The sequence below is a fragment of the Rhinolophus sinicus genome, chromosome 6 (genome assembly GCF_057876585.1).
Source record: "Rhinolophus sinicus isolate RSI-liver-muscle chromosome 6, RSI-T2T, whole genome shotgun sequence".
NCBI classification, from domain to species: domain Eukaryota; kingdom Metazoa; phylum Chordata; class Mammalia; order Chiroptera; family Rhinolophidae; genus Rhinolophus; species Rhinolophus sinicus.
In genome coordinates this window covers 24,342,457-24,359,837 of record NC_142506.1, presented here as the reverse complement: position 1 = coordinate 24,359,837, position 17,381 = coordinate 24,342,457, and the positions used below count along the sequence as shown (strand labels likewise).

The 17,381-nt window shown below is 36.1% G+C and overlaps 1 protein-coding gene across 1 annotated transcript in view; it reads right to left on the bottom strand.

The window, feature by feature from the left end:
- Nucleotides 1-496: 496 nt before the first annotated feature.
- The window catches only part of RSPO2 (R-spondin 2), a 155,135-nt gene continuing 138,250 nt past the window's right edge, over nucleotides 497-17,381 (bottom strand). The window contains exon 6 of the mRNA XM_019750562.3: nucleotides 497-2,342. Coding sequence (XP_019606121.2) covers nucleotides 2,227-2,342 — 116 coding nt within the window. The 3' untranslated portion in view covers nucleotides 497-2,226. The remainder of the gene's footprint in view (nucleotides 2,343-17,381) is intronic.

Below are 17,381 nucleotides of genomic sequence, written 5' to 3'. Positions count from 1 at the left end.
GTTGATAAAGAGAAATGAATGTTTTTTAAATAAAATAGCCAAGGACAGTGGTAATTAAAAGTAATAGGTAATAACTTGTGTAATGCTTAGTATATATCATACTGTGTTGACCATATTTTATACATTTTACCTGGCTTAATCCTTAAAACATATTTTACTAATTTATACATGTTTTACTTAATTTAGTCCTTAAATACAGCCCTCTATGTAGATAATATTGTTACTTCCATTTTACAGATGAGAAAACTGAGACCTGGAGAGGTTAAGTAATTTGCCTCCAGGGTATTCTGAGTCTGGACTGGAACTCAGGTCATCTTAACCACTCTACTATAGTGCAATTTACAGCTAAACTGGTGAGTACCTTACTAGATGTAGTTACTAACGTAGGTTTTAAAAAACTTTTGTCTGATTTTTTTTTAAAGACTATCATTTGTGGGTAGAATTTTAAAGTTGCTTTTTTCCCTAAATATATCTCTAAAGAAAAAATTTCCACAAATACTTTTGAAATTTTTTAATGCATGAAAAGAACATCCCGGAAACAGAACAGGTATTGATGTATTACCGATAAAGAGCCTCCTCCCTGCTTAGTAAATAGATGTGAAAGGAAGTGAACACTTTAGGATTAAATGTGAACCCTAAAGTGGAATACATCATTTATATATGGCTTATCTCATAGCAATAATATTTTCAAAACAATGTATATGACATTTATAGTTATTGGTAAGATGCTTTTGACTCAAAAGTTAACCAAAATGCTAAAGAGGTAGTTTTGCCAATGCAAGGTGAAAAAAAGGCTTTATACCTTGCTTTGGTTTCCCCTCCCCCAAAAAAATCTGCAACCATTTCTTTTTGTTCTAATTTTCTGGATCAGCCAGGAAGAGAATGATGCTTTTAGAAGTAGTCAATTGAAAACCCTTTAAGAACGGATTCCCCAAAGGGGACAATGATGGTTTTGAAACCGCTGCTCTGGAAGTCCCCTGGTGAGTTTCCATAGTGTTCCTCTCTGTCTTGGATACGAAGGAGACCTCACCAGCAGTTGTAGGAGTTCATCCTGTTGTCTCAAATTCTACGCATGGTCTCATGTAACTTCTGCCGTGACCCAAGAATACGGGTAGGTACCCTGCCATTGTCACACGGGGACTGCTTTCAATAGTACATATATGTATATTGAAGTTTGAAGTGAAAGTCTGAAAAATTCTCTAGCTGGCCTGTGAAATCGCATGATGAGCACAAGTGGCTGTATGTCATTCCTCATGTGTTTTCAGTTGTGTTTCCTAAAGTCATCACATCTTAGACTCAAAGGGAGTTGGGGCTTCTGACTGCCAGACGCCACATGCTGCTGTATCTGTGTGAGGAGACGTGGCACGGGGAAGGTCTACCGATATTCAAATCCTTTGACACCGGTCATTTGACCCTATGTACAAACTAGCTTATCCTATCGTTACAATGAGAAATAAGCCCACAAAGAAAAGTAAAGTTCTAAGGGGGCAACAAAACATTGGTCAATTCGCAAAACTAGAACAGTCATTTACCGGACAATGGTTAGGAACCACTAAAAACAAAGTGACATCATATTAATCAGGTATGACTTGTTACACAGAAGAGAGCATAAATATACAGTAAATAAGAGGTTTATACGTAGCCCCAGCAGAATATGTACATAGTTGAGCCGCTGTGAAACTGAGCAGGAATTCCTGTAGCATAGCCCCAGCTAAAAGCAGTTTCATCACACAACAGTTTGAAGGTAACAGATGCTGAGAACAACATGTGGTAACACTAAGCAGATAACCACATACATTTATCCTTGACAGTGCACAATGTGAGAAATAAAGGGCACAAGTGAAATAGCACTTTGCCTGCTGAGCGTCTTCTTTCCCATAAATATGCACACGTCCCTTCTCCAATGGTGGTCTGCAGCCTCACACCTCTTGCCTCTCCGTGGTGGTGCCAGGATCTCTTGGCACATACCAGCCAAGTCCCATGCTGTATACTAACTCCTGCTTCCATTGATTCAGGTCATAAGCTCCCCCCTTCACAGTCTCCAGATGCAAATCAAAGCATAAATAACAGAGACCACACTCGTGGTTCCTCCTTTCACAATGTTACTGGGAACAGATACTGGTCAGAGCAGCACAAATACCACACACCAGTGTCCGGGAGTGGAGAGTAGCTTTGTGCACGTTTGCAAAAACAAAAACCCCCCAAATCCACCGTAGGTGTCTGATTTTACTGGTTAGCCCTGTCGGTAGCTAGGAAGACGCTGTGTTGCTCCTGGGCTCTGTCTATCAGCTTTCTCTTCTTCTTCTTGTTCTTCCTTTCCTTGGGCTTTGGTGCTCTCTTCCCTACAATGGAGGAGAGAAAAAGAAATGAAGACATGTCAGAAAAGGCTCTTTCTCGAGGAAAGAAAACATAAAACATTAAGAGTTTTACACAAAGCCCATCTGGAAAACATCACCTATGGAAAAAGCAGCCTCAAAGAGAAAATTGTTCACATTAATTTTGATGGAATAATAATAATTTACTAAATTGGATATGCTGTCTAAAACAGAGACTGATCTTCCTGTTACAGGGAACTGGCATATTTAAAAACCTCCCAGCGGCCTGATCAGTCTTGCAAATATCATCCTGCCACAAAAATTCCATTTTTCCCCTCCTACCTTTAACAATGCTACCCTTCACTAGACATCTTTACATCTTTCTACTGCTCCACATGTCAGTGGGTCAAAAGAAAATAAGCATCTATCTACAGTAAATATACCAGAAGTTTCAAACTCCCCTCTCCCTGCCCCATGGGAGAAACAAATGTCTTGCTTTTAACATTATTCCCTCCATGTTCTCCAAAGCCCAATATCTGAAATGACATATGTAGAATACTTCTTTATTTTCTATAAAAATTCATGAGGACATCATTCATTATGTGGCTTACAGCTTCTTAGAGAAATCCCCTAGACAAGTTGTTCTTATGATTAACTGAGAGCAAGAAAGACGCTTGTTTTTTGAAGAACTGGTGGTATGTGTCCTACTACCAGAAAATCACACCATGTTATCCTATTTCTCCTCTTTGCTTTAGTCACTAGGAAGCTCAGACCACAAGCTAAATAGTTGAGGTTTTCTTCTATCAGGAGCTTTACGAGACAGTTTTCCCTTTGCCTCCACTGTATTTTACTTCTTACATCTTATGGTTATGGATTATAGGCTTTATAAGATCGAGGCACTTCTTTGCAAGTATGTATACATAAGATTGTAAGAAAAAAAAATAAGGAGCATAGACATTTTGCTTTATGTCCACTATTTTCTTTGGGTTCTAAACACATAGGATAAACACAGAGGAATCATTGGATTTTTAGAACAGAAAATAGCTTTAACAATCACCTGCATTTTACAGAAATGTACATACACTGTACACCTTTAGTACAGTATCTCACAGGAAGAGAAAACTTAACTTGTGTTGAACTATACAATAAAGTCAGAAGTACGGCAGGTAGGAGAAGAAGACAGTAGGGTTCTTATCTGTTGAGGAAAAACCTTTTATCACAAAAAAAAAGATAAAGAATAACTTATTTTTAATAGGACACTACAGTAAAATAATCAGAATATGATCATGCCCTCATATTAAATTATGAAGGTCCTTGAAGTTAACTTCTGGTTCTCATTAAATTCTGGCATTAATGTTATAATGGCATTTTGCCATCTTTAAACATAGTTAATCCTACCCAATGAAACTTTAGTCCAAGCCATCATTAATCAAAAAAACTGTAAAGTTACAACTATTTCGTAACTCTATATCTAACGATGAGACACACCTAATGAAGGCAGAGAGATGAAATACTTAACACAAAAATAGCATATTTAAAAAGAAGCTTCAATTATAAAGTTTTACGATGGTTTTCTTAGTTCTGTATTTTCTCTAAACAAACAAAAATCCTTTAAAAAATCATTGCTGACTACATTGTGAAAATTAATTTGGTTTATGTAGCATTTCTTTAAAGGCTGGAGTTTCTTTTAAAAGCAAATTGAAATTAAGTGAATAGAAAATAATGCCAACATTCCTTGATGTTAAAATGTATTCTGTGGAGATAAAAATATACTGAATATGTTATTTAAAGAAAGCTTTTCACAGTCACCATTTCAATTCTTCATACAAATGATGTAGTTGAAAGTTAAATGTGTACTACTTTCACTAACAGCAAATCTAAGCTAAATTACTGGAAACTCATTTTAAGAGAGGGTCAATTTCATGTCATGTACCTAATATATTATTCTGATGTAATTGTCAATATCAAATGGTCTTTGGCTTTGCTGGCTGATATAATATTGTGTGATAGGGACGTTATTTAATATTTGCACAGAACCGTTCGTATTGCGGCCAAAAATTCAGCAATGTTTCTGAAAACTTATTTATATAAAATAAATTTTCAAATTACATGATTATTCCATTGGCAATAAGTAATATGGTACTGGTTCCAACTAGAGATGCTTTGGGAGACCTAATTACAACCCTAAAAATTTTCCTCAGCAGTCTCTTTTGAATGGCAGCTCTGTGCTATTGGTTCATTGCTTGGTTTTGTTTCTGGTCAGCCCCATTTCTCATGTAGGATGTATTGCAAATACCAAAGAATTAAGATGGTTAGCCAAGATGTGACCACAGATAGGCCTAAATTAACTGAAAATATTTTATGGTCCATAGTAGGTTGTTATGACTTTAAGCCCAACTCAAAGTAATGAAAGACTATTAAAACATGTCCTACCTTGAGGTATAAGAAGGGTCTTGCATATATTTTCTACTGAACTCTAAGATTTTCAAACATAAGAGATTAATCAGCAAGATTAAATCTAACAAAAAATATATATCCCTCTTATCTATATACTCAGGGTGCCAAAAAAAATGTATACACATGACTCATATTCATCTTTTGTTATTCGTATATATTGATTATTACAATTTTAATACAGTTTTTTTTCCTTTCTTAAAATGTGTATACATTTTTTGGTACACCCTCTGTATTTGAAAATAAGTCATTAATGTTTACACTTAATTTCTTTACATCTGTGGATATGAGATTAGATTCAAAGAATGACTTCTAGACTTTCAGGTTGTTTCATATTTTCAGGAACATTCACCTTGTACAGGAATCATTTAAGGGTACATATAATGCCAGTCACCCAAAGAGTAATTAATCTCATGATTTAACTCTCTTTCTTTTTAGTTCATGAGAGAAGACTTGGAAAACATCCTTCCCAAAACTGGTAGAAATTGACGGGAAAGGTTTGAATTTTATGAGATTATCAGCCTCTTGGTATGTCCAATCATAGCGACAAATTTGGCATATCTTTGTCCTGAGTGCTTTAAGAATGGAGTGGCCTTGACAAATTACTATTGAGTGAATGAATCTCTGCATGATCCGGCAGAATTTGATCTACAAAGGAAATCTTTTCAGCACTGTTGTGTGGATGCAAGAAGATAACTGGCCCAGGTATTGCAGTTTTTAAAGAAAGCAATGTGGTTTAATAGAGAAAGGCCTCCTGTGGGAGAAAGGAAACCTGGTTGGTAGGCAGTATCTGCAAAGATACTATACTTGTGACTGTCAGTTTCTACATTTATAGAATGAAGATGCTACATCATCTTCCACTAGAAAGTTATGAGACACCATGTGCAAAGATTGTGTTCGTAGACTAAAAGGAAGGTGTGTAAAAGACCACAAGAAAGACAAGATTATAATCAAAATGAACAAAGTTAGAAAGGTATTATCAAAGCCACATTCTAACCAACATAATTACACTGACTTGCACACATGTGGAAATGGTCCAACAGGATAACCTATCAACTCTTCTACAGAGAAAGGTGAACAGTCCCTTATGGAAATACTCCTAACATCCAGCTGTAGATTACTGCTATTAGAATCAGAAATAGGATAGATTATTTTGAACCAAGATATCAGGCAGACTCACAAATTACATGAAGCTGTGAAAATACTGACTCCACTGCCAGTCAGACATGAGTTTCATTCTTTCATAAGCTCCCAAATACTACGACGTTCTTCAAATGTTTTTTTTTTCTCTCTCTTACTAGGTTTAGGTAAGTCTTTTCATCATTGGAATAATGGTTCTTGTACATCCCTCAGTAAGGCACGAAGATTGTCAAGATTTCGATAATGATTACTAAGTGTTTTGAGGAAGACTTTCTAATGGTAAATACGGCAAAAGAAAACTGAAGAAAAAATTCAGTAGCTGTGACTAAGAAACAAGATAAAAGCATGTCTCTTTCTACAAACACACACACACACACACACACACACACACACACACACACACACACACACTGGGGAAAGTAAGACACACTGTGACAAACATAATTAACTGTAATTGCTATTGTTATAGCCACAGCTGTGATGACAAAGGTTATCACCTGAGAAAAAGGACCAATTTCTATTCAGTTTTTACACTAAGTTTGTGATGCTAACTTGAAACCTGGGCTTCACTGTATTTATGAAATTCATCATGAAGACGCAGGGATCACCTCAAAAAAATTCAGTCATCCTTCAAAGCAGCTAAAACTGAGTGACAAGAAACCTGTGTAACCCCCACCTGGTGTATCTCGTCATATGTTAGAGGACACGCGGGAGGCAGAGCAGAAAAGGTTGTTTCCACACCTAAAGTCACAAGAACTCAGTTATAGACAATGAATAGCAACTGGGCTATTACTTTCTCTCCTATAGGCAACTTGCGTTTGCCCGAGACTGAGTAGCAACAGAAATTTATTTATTTAAGAGTGATGGATGATTCTCTGGAAAAACGCCAGCTGGTTCCTAAAATATTTTAAAAGCTCATAAAAATAGACAAAAGACCTAAGTACAATAAAGGAAATAAAAATAGCTAATAAATATATTTAAAGAAATAAAAATTGCTAATAAATATATTTAAACAATCAAATCTCACAATTAAAACCACCAACAAAATGAGTTGCCCCTACAAAGATTCTTAAAAGTGAAAATATCTAAAGCTAGTTAGAATGGGGTGTGACAGACATCAGGGTGCATTTGGAGAATATGAAATTAATACGCATAGCCTTTCTGAAAAGCCATTTGGCAATGTGTAAAAAGAGCATTATAATGTTCATAATTTGTAACAGGTCTAGGAATATATCTTAGGAAAATCACCTAAACTTGGACAGAGATTTATGCACAAAGATGTTTACTATAACTCTGAAAAGTTTGTAAATTACCTAAATGTCCCACGACAATTTTTCATGACCTCTTCTTTTTTATCATTTCTGAAGCAATGAATTATGTTTTCAACTATGAAGAAGCATTTTTTTTATTTGAAGGCCACAGCAATTAAATTTATGTCCAAGAATAACTGCATGTCCCTAAAACATCATAAATAGGTATAAGAAAAAAACCTGTAAGACAAAAGCCTTCCTACTGTGGGGGTAAGCAGATTCTTTAGTGGAGGAGCCAATCGTTATTGAATCTAAGATATAAAAGCTTAAGAACTACTGACCTAAAGACTTCAGATGTTAAGAATACAAAAAGAGACTCACAGACGTGGAAACCAAAGGGATGGTTGCCGGGGGCCTGGAGGGATGAGTGAAAAAAGTGAAGAGTCGATAATAGTGTAGGAAGTTTGCATGGTGACAGATGAATACTAGAATTATTGCGATGATCACATTGTAAGGTATAAAAATGTCAAATCACTACATTGTTCACCTGAAACTAATTAATATAGTATACCAACTATAGTTACATTTAAAAAAAATAGGTGTTAGTTCATGAAACTTATCTAGAAAGGAGTCCAACTAGGAAGCTATGATGAGCATGACTGGGATCTACCACAGTATATTCTATAGTCCAAGATGGAAATCGTCCCACTGTCCATCATAGTGCAGAATAACATACATTGATGGTTATTTATTTACATCAATTGAGAGTCAGAGGAGAAAGTTTGGTAGAACGAGTAAAGCAAATGAATCCAATTTTGGCTCCTTATTTATAATACAAAGTTCCTTAATTAGCATTTTTAGTAACACTTATTTTTTTTGGGGGGGGTGGGGGGAAGAGAATAACACCCTTTTCACAAAGAAACATGTCACAGAGAGACAGATGTCTTTGGAAAACACAGTCATACCCTTCAATGGTTGTTTGATAACTTCTAATTTTCTTTGAAGAAAAAATAATCTAGAGACAAAACATTTTCAAGTGTTGAAAAAAAGCAAGTTACCTACAAAGAGACTTTACTGGGCATCTTGAATTATAAGTCATAACCTGAAAAAGTTTCAAAATGGTCACTTAGTCATTTCTTTATAAAAGTGTATGTGCTTTAAAAATCTACAGTCTGGAGATAACTTACAAGTAGTTTTTCATCTTAGAAGCCTATTGGTGGAGAGTGACAATCATCCAAAATCAAAAATAACAGACAAAATGCACTTCTCTAAACTAACAAATATTAAAATTATTCAAAATTCAGAATAATTACTAGTATACAGATTTACATTAACTTGTAAAAACTAATTCAATAAGTCAGTTCTGACTGTCTTACTGTTCTATCTGTACAAGTTTGCCGTATTTTTATTGTAGAAAGAATAGTATGAAATGACATACTCTGTCTTTAAGACCTCTCAACTTTTTTTACATACCATTTTATTAGGCGTGGCGTCTGTTACCGATTTTGTTAAAAGGCAGTCCGTTTGGCTTTAATATTTTGTTTCACGTTTAAAATAACAAAGTTGGAAGCAAAGCTAATTTGAAGATAACTTGAACCTTTATAAATTAATTAGACCAACACTAAGGTTTCCTGCACTTTTCAAAATTTCCTGATTTTATAGCCCTGAAGCAAATGTTCTTCAGGCATATAACACGACTTCTAAAGGAGCAATAAGATATTCTCCGAGCCCCTCCCAGCTCACTTGAAGTGATAAGGACTGCACAAAAGTAATTTGAATAAAATTTTGGGTTTGTTCCATATAATGTTGGTCACTCTAGTTGATTTGTTCAACTTAAGCTCTTTGATATCTGGTACCTCACACAGAAAACATATAAAATCTGTCCAAATATAAAATTCTACGGAGTTTAAGATAGGCGAGATAAATAAACTAGAAGAGGTGGTTTTAACAATATCCAAAGTTCTCTTTATAAATACTTTAAGTTCATTGTAAAGGACAAAGAGTTTCAGGGTAGTGAAAAATAATACTGCCTGCAAGTTCCCATGTGTGAGAAAAAAATTCATTATTCTACCACAAGGGGGCAATAATTCACTTTTACTGTAAAAGGATCTGGTTTAAAAACATACACATGGGAGCTTTGGGGACTCTAACATCTTGCATACTTTCTTTTAATCCCAATTGGAGGCCTTTTTTTTTTCTTTCTAGACAAGGTTAAGCTCTGTAGTAAACTAAAGAATAGGTAGAAAGACCTAAGTGCAGCACAAGGAAAAATTACTACTGCTCTAGAATATACTACAGCACACTACTGTTATAAAACGACCTTTAAGGGTAAAGATGGGGGAGAAACGAAAGGAGAAAAGAAAAGATGACTCTGCTATTCAAACAGTGAGTTAGAGGGAAAAGTATTGTCATCAACCTAGGTTGCATTTTCTTATGGGGAAGTTAACACAAACGACCTGCAAAGAACAGGTCTTTTTCTTGGTCTCTTATTTATAAGAATAGAGTTGTAAAATTAAAAATGATATTCCCTATTATCTGATCCAGGAAGTACACAGAAATTTGATATCAAGTATGAAAGCTGATTGTTAGGTGATGCTTCCTGACAAAGGGATCTGATCAAGCTGCCTCCTCCCCGCCCCCCAGCACTACAATCCGTTGGCCATGTTGGGGAAGGAAGAGAGATGGTGAGTACACCGGACATTTCCTACGCCTGCGAATCCAACTCTGCTAAACGGTTTAGATATGAAGCACGTGCAGCACAGAAAACCTAGAGTGACTTACCCAAGTTCCTACGGTAATTAGCAGCAGAGCCGGACTTGGAACCAGATTTCAACCAGGTCTCTTTCTTAGATGCTTTTATAGTTTTAAATGTCACTGGATAAGGACACAGTTATCGAGTTATTTTTCAAGAAAGGCAGAAAATAAATAATATTACTCCTGGACCAAATTCCAGGAGAAAATTCATTGGCCGCGTCATAACTGTAAAGAAAAACCCTTTATGAACTGTTAAGTACTACAGAAATAACTTAGGTGGAACTTCGACATTCTGTAAACTTATACTGCATTGATTCACTGCTTATTCTTTTTTTTCAACCTTTTAGCAAGATGTAATCTATAAAGTATCCTAGATGGGGTATATAGGGACCGACCATGTACTGTAAGTGCTCTATATACATTCTCATGTAATTGAATATCATGAAAAAATTTAAGTACTTCAACCATTGTGCTAGAATGTTGTCCAGCTATGCACCTAAAATTACTCAAAATAAATAAAATTTGCAGAAAACCATCAGGCTCATTTGGCACTCCTAAGTTAAGTCAGAGAAACATCAGGTTTTACAGAGAAAAATGATACAACTTTTTTTCATTTGATTAGGAGCAATGATGGGAGAACCAGAGAAGAATTTCAAGTTCCTCTGTAGCTGACTTCATACTATAACAGAAGGTCCCTTTTAAGATAATTCCATTAGAAGAAGAGGATTTAATACCTTCTGCTTAGTCTTCGATCAATAACCATTAACTAAATGAAAAAGAAAAAAAGAAGTCCAAGAAACGATATTTAGGACTATAATCATATGGTGAGCCTTTATTTAATTTGGATTCAACACAATTTCTATAGAACTTGAAGACACACCTACAAGTAAAATGAAAAACAGAAATGGTTTCTCCATGGTAGCTATGTCAGGGCATGGGTTATCAGTCCAAGCTTACAGCTCACCTAAGTGGCAAGCCTTACATGAAGACAGTCAACACGCAATAATCTAAGGGGATGCATGTTCCATGAAGGACCATAAATGTATTCCCTCCTCTATGCCTGTGCACCACTTGAACCTCCCTCATTAAAAAATTTACCACCTTCTGTTTTCATTTTATCTTTGCTTGCATATCATGGCGACTAGTTTGTGAGTAATTACAAATAGCTACAATTAAGGCCATTACATGCCAGAGAGTCCTGGTAAGAGTCTTTCCAAAACTCAAGTTATAAATATTCACTCAAATGTATCTCAATAAGGGGACTTAGAGCAAAGATACATGCGCTAGATCGAGACACCAAATGTGGTCAGGAACCAAAGTCACATGATCTTTGTCAACCATCATAAAATGAACTCTCTTGTTCTTCCTAGGTTCCACATGACTTCTGCCTTCAACTTTAGCTCATGAAGGCAACACTGGTCCTCAGTAAATTCCATGACCTTTCTGCTTACTTCCCTCTTCTAACAGCCTCAGTCTCTTTTGTCGTAATCGCATATTCCCAAGAGAGGAATTCGACGTGCCTTGCTACCCCTATGAGTTAACTCGTCGAGTCATGGATGCCTGGCCAGCCCATGGATGGGTCACTCCCAGGTCTATCCTGGAGGAGTGCCGGAGTCACAAGACACTAGATTGGGCCGGCATGTCGGACACATGATTAAGAACATGGATTTGGAGGTCAGACAGCCCTAGATTCAAAGCAGAACTCTGCCTCTTAGAAGCTAGTGATCTTGGACTAGTTACTTACTTTTCCTGAGGCTTAGTTTTCTCATTTCTAAACTGATAATATCCGTGGTACCCAACTCACCATTGCTGCAAGGGATACAGACAATATGTATAAAGTTCCAGATACTACACCTGGCACACAACTTCTAAATAAATTATAGCACCATATGAGCTTCCTCGCGTGTACTATTTCTAATCCTTACTGTTGTCCGCAAGGTAAGCATTATTTCCATTTTGCCAATGAGGAAATGGGTTTAGAGAACTTAAGTAAATAGCTCAAAATCACATAGTCGGCGGTGATTCAACCAACATCTGGCAGATTCTAAAACGTGTACTTTTTGGATCCCTTGTGCCCAGCAAAACCTCTTTGATCTCATAATCATTTAAATGGCTGCTGAACAAACAAATTAATAATGCCAGGCTGAAGAAAGGCATCAATCCTCCACCCAGTCCCGCAGGATATCAGGGTTCCCTTGGGCCACATTAGCTCCCCCAGGGGCATGGGCAACAACCTATGTTTTTCCTATTAATTAGTCCCTGAGGCTAAGACATTCAAAGCCTCAGTTTCCTGAGGCCAAGCAATACATTTAGCATTTCCAACTCAGTTTCAACTGTGTGCTCTTGGCAAAACCCAAGGGAAGAAAACAGGATGCTTCTTTTTCAGCTGACAGTTGGAAAAATGTCATACCTGGAGTTCCAAAAGTCAGTTCATGGGCCAGAGATAGTAGAGTCCTCTAGGGAGCTTTTTCAAAATATAGGTTCCCTGGCCATTCACCAACTCGTGAATGAAACCCGCAAGAGGGAAAAATCCAGATTGTTTTTTGTTTGTTTTTTTTTTAAGCTTCAGAGGTGATTCTGTGCAAAGTTAAGATGACATCCAAGTCTAGAGCATAAAGCTCTGCTGAAAAAGCTATGGGCAAAAGAGAAAGGACTTTGGAACAGGATGAAGTAAGTGCTGGGTGAGAGCGCTTCAGAATAAATTACAACCTCCTTTCCAATCGTGCTGAGAAATAGCTTCCAAATTGTGAAGTGAAGCAAACCACTTTGTGCCTGGACTTGCTTCTCTAGGTTCTGGACTCCCTTCCCTAGATTCTGTTTGTGTTGATGCACCAAGAAAGCAAGAAGGATCAAGTTGTCCCTGTGTCCAGAAGAATCTGCACCCCCAAGAAAAGGACCCCTTATCGTGATGCTCAAACTAAGGGGTTGGCGATCACTCATGTTACCGCAGATTCATTTCTCCTGTGGTTAGATTCCAAAAATGTGTTTCACTCTACAGAATCTCTCAGTTCATTCAGTTAACGAGTTCTGTTTTGGAAGACACTCTAGTTGGTTTGCAGAAATTCTAAAGCGATGGACCAAAAATATTGCAGTTGAAAAAATTAAAATTATTATCAAATTGGGGGCTTCTTCCTAACTAGGATATAGAGTTGGCACTTCAAAAATTGGAAAGACAAGGAAAGTAACCCTCAGACCAGGTGACACAATACCGGAGGTATTAAAATGTTATTAGTTGTATTCCAAACAGAAAAGAGCACATTACAAGGCTGTTTTCTGCTTTCAGAAAAGTGCTATGAGTTTCTTCCAGATTATTAAATCATCATCATCATTATTATCACCACCACCATGTGTTTGCTGTGTGTCAGGCACTAAGTTTTGTTTACATATTTTCACTAATTTCATACTCAAAATATCCCTATGAAATAGATATTCTCTTTAGTTCCACTTCACAGAACAGGAAACTAAAGACCACAGAGGTAAGGTGACCTAAGATGACACCATCAGTAAGTGGTAGAGTTCAAATTTGAACTCAGTACTGTGGTCCCAAAGCCTACCCTTACTCCCATCACCATTGCAGTATAATATACGTGATCCGAGAGGGACGAGGAGAAGAAGGAGGTCAGTGTTACACTCTTCCCTTCAATTAGACTCCCACAAGCCCTATAAGCAGGCATTCAGTTTAATAGCTGGACCATTAGATTCGTAAAATGGAGGCTGGGACCATCATGGATTTGATACAAGACCGGATGATCAAAGGCATATTTTCTTTGTTACTCTGGCAGGACAAGAAAAGTAAACAAATATTTGCCAAAAATAAATAGTCTCTATCACAAGTAAAGATCAGACAAATGTTTGGTCATTATAAATCTTTGTCAACTACCCAAATAGCAGCAATAGATTTCAATTAGAGGAAACATATTTGACCAGGAACTCTAAATAACTTGTTCAGCACACCTAATGATTATCGGAGGCATCACATTTCTAATGTTTCAAAAAGCCTACATCCTAGCTAGGTTATCTTGAATCCTAATATCTTTGTCTGTGATCACCAGATATTAAAAGACCAGAAGATGGCTAATTTTTTTATAAACATCCTAATATTTAACAAAATTGGGTTTATTTCCCCTCACATTAATATGGTCTTTTACTCTCCAGAAAAAGGTATGACTGTTAAACATAATATAAATAAAAATCAAAGGAAGCTATAACACTGTGTGAACACACACACATATATACACAATATGTATCTAATATTTTCCAAGCATTGCTTATTGCCATGTTTATATCACTATGTTCTAATTAGTTTTACGAGTATTTAACTTAGGTGTTAAAAGACGAAAAGCCAAACGTTTACAAATAATATGGAAATTTCCAAGACATACTGTGTTTCTCCGAAAATAAGACCAGGTCTTATATTAAGGTTTGCTCCAAAAGATGCAATAGGGCTTATATTCAGGGGGTGTTATCCTGAAAAATCATGCTAGGGCTTATATCCCGGTTAGGTCTTATTTTCGGGGAAACACGGTAATGAAAAGGATTTAAAATGAATTATCACTGAATTAAATCTCCACGAGGAAATTCTCATTCCAAAGTACTATAACTTCAGTAAAGATATCACCTGGAGTTTGACAAGAAACTATGTAAAGAGTTTCAGTGAGCTATTAGTAGGTTATAAAAAACAAATTTCTCACAATCGTAGTAGAGCAGGCTCAGAGACCTATGCTAGAACTTTAAACTAAATGGATCAGTGCAGAGGCTAAAAGTTAAAAATGCCTGTTAACAGTGAATAGAAAGAGACACTGAAGGTGGGCAAAACACTGCAGATTTACTGTACTTGAATGCTGCATCCTACTTGGCTTTCAACCATTTAAGCTAGCATGTCCAAATGAGGGTACCAAAAATGAAAGTGTTAACAAACAAACGAAAAAAATAGACTTTGAGGAAAGACTACAGCGAATGCTTTGCCAAGCAACAACAACAACAAAAAAAGATGTCAATGCTCATTGGATATGTAAAAATTTATCTTTTAAAAACAGAACTACTTTGTACCTTTCTCTATGTCGCTAATCAAAAATAGATAAAATTACAGCTACAAAGCTGTGATACAGCCATAATAACTCCTTGCTCTACTAGGGAAGTTAGAGACTGAGTTACTGAGAACAGAAAAGTCTTTACCATTTTTAAAAACTAGGTAACCATTTTTTTTGACAATAACTTGAATAGAATGCAGTTAAAGACAAGGAATTAATTATGAAACTTCTGGAAATCACTTCCATTCAGTTTGATTCTAATGCAAAACAGATAAATTGTGTGGGTGATAAATGTTAACATATATTGATACTTATATTTTGACACTTTTTTATGAAGTGACACATGTATTTTTAAACTGCTTTAAATTAATGTGTTTTCCAAGTCTTCCTATAGAAAAATTGAAAATTCCATCAAATAATGCACAGAGCTCACCATCTAAATGTTTTATTCAGAGCTAAATTGCTTCTGACATAAATCAAATCCGTTTTTGAAAGGCAAGTGCAGTTATATTTTAATGACCCTTCCTTTAAGCTTAAATTCTGGATCATTGACATTTTCAGGAGCAATGACGCAGGACACCCTAAAAATGACTGTGCAGTTTCTCTGAGATGTATATGTTCATAAGTGCATGTGTATCTAAAATATATCCCTCCATGGACTATCTCTGGGCATAGTGGTTAAGGCGACAGTTTACTTCCACACAAATATGTGTGTGATTTTATCTCATAGCATAAAATTATATACTTTTTAAGGATTATCACCAATAAATTACAAGTTTCTTTAAAAATAAGACTACAAATTCTGGGGAATTAAAAATTGTAAATTCAAAAAGTTGCAAAATTCCTATGGTAAAAGTTTATGGCTGGGAGTCATAATGAATCAATGCTGTTTTTCTGGCTCTGACAAAGAACATTTTGCACTGAACAGCAAAATTTCTTTAACGGTCCAGTTTTTACACCATAAAATATAAGAAAATAATTCTTATTAACTAAGGGTAGAGCATGACTTAATATGCTCTCCCAGATCCTGCATTTATAAGTAAAATATGGAAACAACCAAAAATCTAGTTGAGGGGAAGTTGTGTGATGAGAGGGAGGGAGGAAGTAAAGGAAGAGGGTGGGGGGAGAAATGATTAATTATTATGGCTACCACTCAACTCAAATGCAAATTGATCTAGGAGACCATTATATAAATATCTCCTTATTTAGAAATCCACCACTGAGGTCACCTAAATGACAAGTAAACACTTTATTCATGATACAATATGATTTTCAAAGCCTTGCTGTAACACTACTAGTTAGATCTTATAAGCTTGTATAAAGATTGCTTTGTTACATATCCTATCCTAAGGGTTTCCATCATAGAAACACCAGACTAAATCATAAAGTCCTGAAAACAATCCTGTAGTGAAGTCTGCAAAGGAGATGTTATAAAAACAAAATAGTAACACTGGGATCATATGCTATTTTGTCCTAAACATTCAGGTAAAAAGACAGTATGACTATAATTAGTGATACTGTATTAAATACTAGAAATTTGCTAAGGTAATAGATTTCAAGCGCTCTCATCACACACACACACACACACAAAGTGGCTATGTGAGAAGTTGTTAATTAGCTTGACTAGTAATCATTTCATTGTGTGTATGTATATCAAATCAGCATGTTGTACACCTTAAATACATACAATTTTTATTTAAAAACTAAAATGAAAGAAAACGTCCATTCAATTTGGTCAGTAAAATGTCATCAATGACCTTAAAGAGAAGAGTTCAGTAATGCTGAGAAGGCAGAAACCATACTACTGTGTTTCCCCGAAAATAAGACCTAGCCGGACAATCTGCTCTAATGTGTCTTTTGGAGCAAAAATTAATATAAGACCAGATCTTATATCATACAAGACCCGGTCTTATTTTATTATAAGACGCATTTTTGCTCCAAAAGACACATTAGAGTGGATTGTCCAACTAGGTCTTATTTTCCGGGAAACACAGTAGCTGGAGTAAATCAGAGATGAGGGAGTGAAGATGAGAGAGTGTAGGCTCCACTAGAGACAGCTGTTCCGAGAGAGATGAAAGGGGACAGTAAGGGGTTATTTAGGATGGGGAGATCTGATATTAAAGGTTGAAGAAGAGAACCAAATAGAAGGTGGGAGATGATTTCTACTATGGCTAAGCTGTGTCTGGCCACGTTCACATTACCAAAGGCATAGAGAAAAAAGCAAACAGAAGGGATTCTCTCAAGACAAGAATGTATTAGCTATTTATCTGGCAATATTGGATTTGAGTGATATAAACTATTTAATTCCTGTTTGACTCATTGTCTGGAGTGCATGGAAATCCAGAAGCCACAGACAAGTTTAACACCCTTCTTTGATTTCCTAATTCCTTCCTCATACTATCTTTCCTAGATCCCTTTACGAGGAAAAGCAAAAAAAA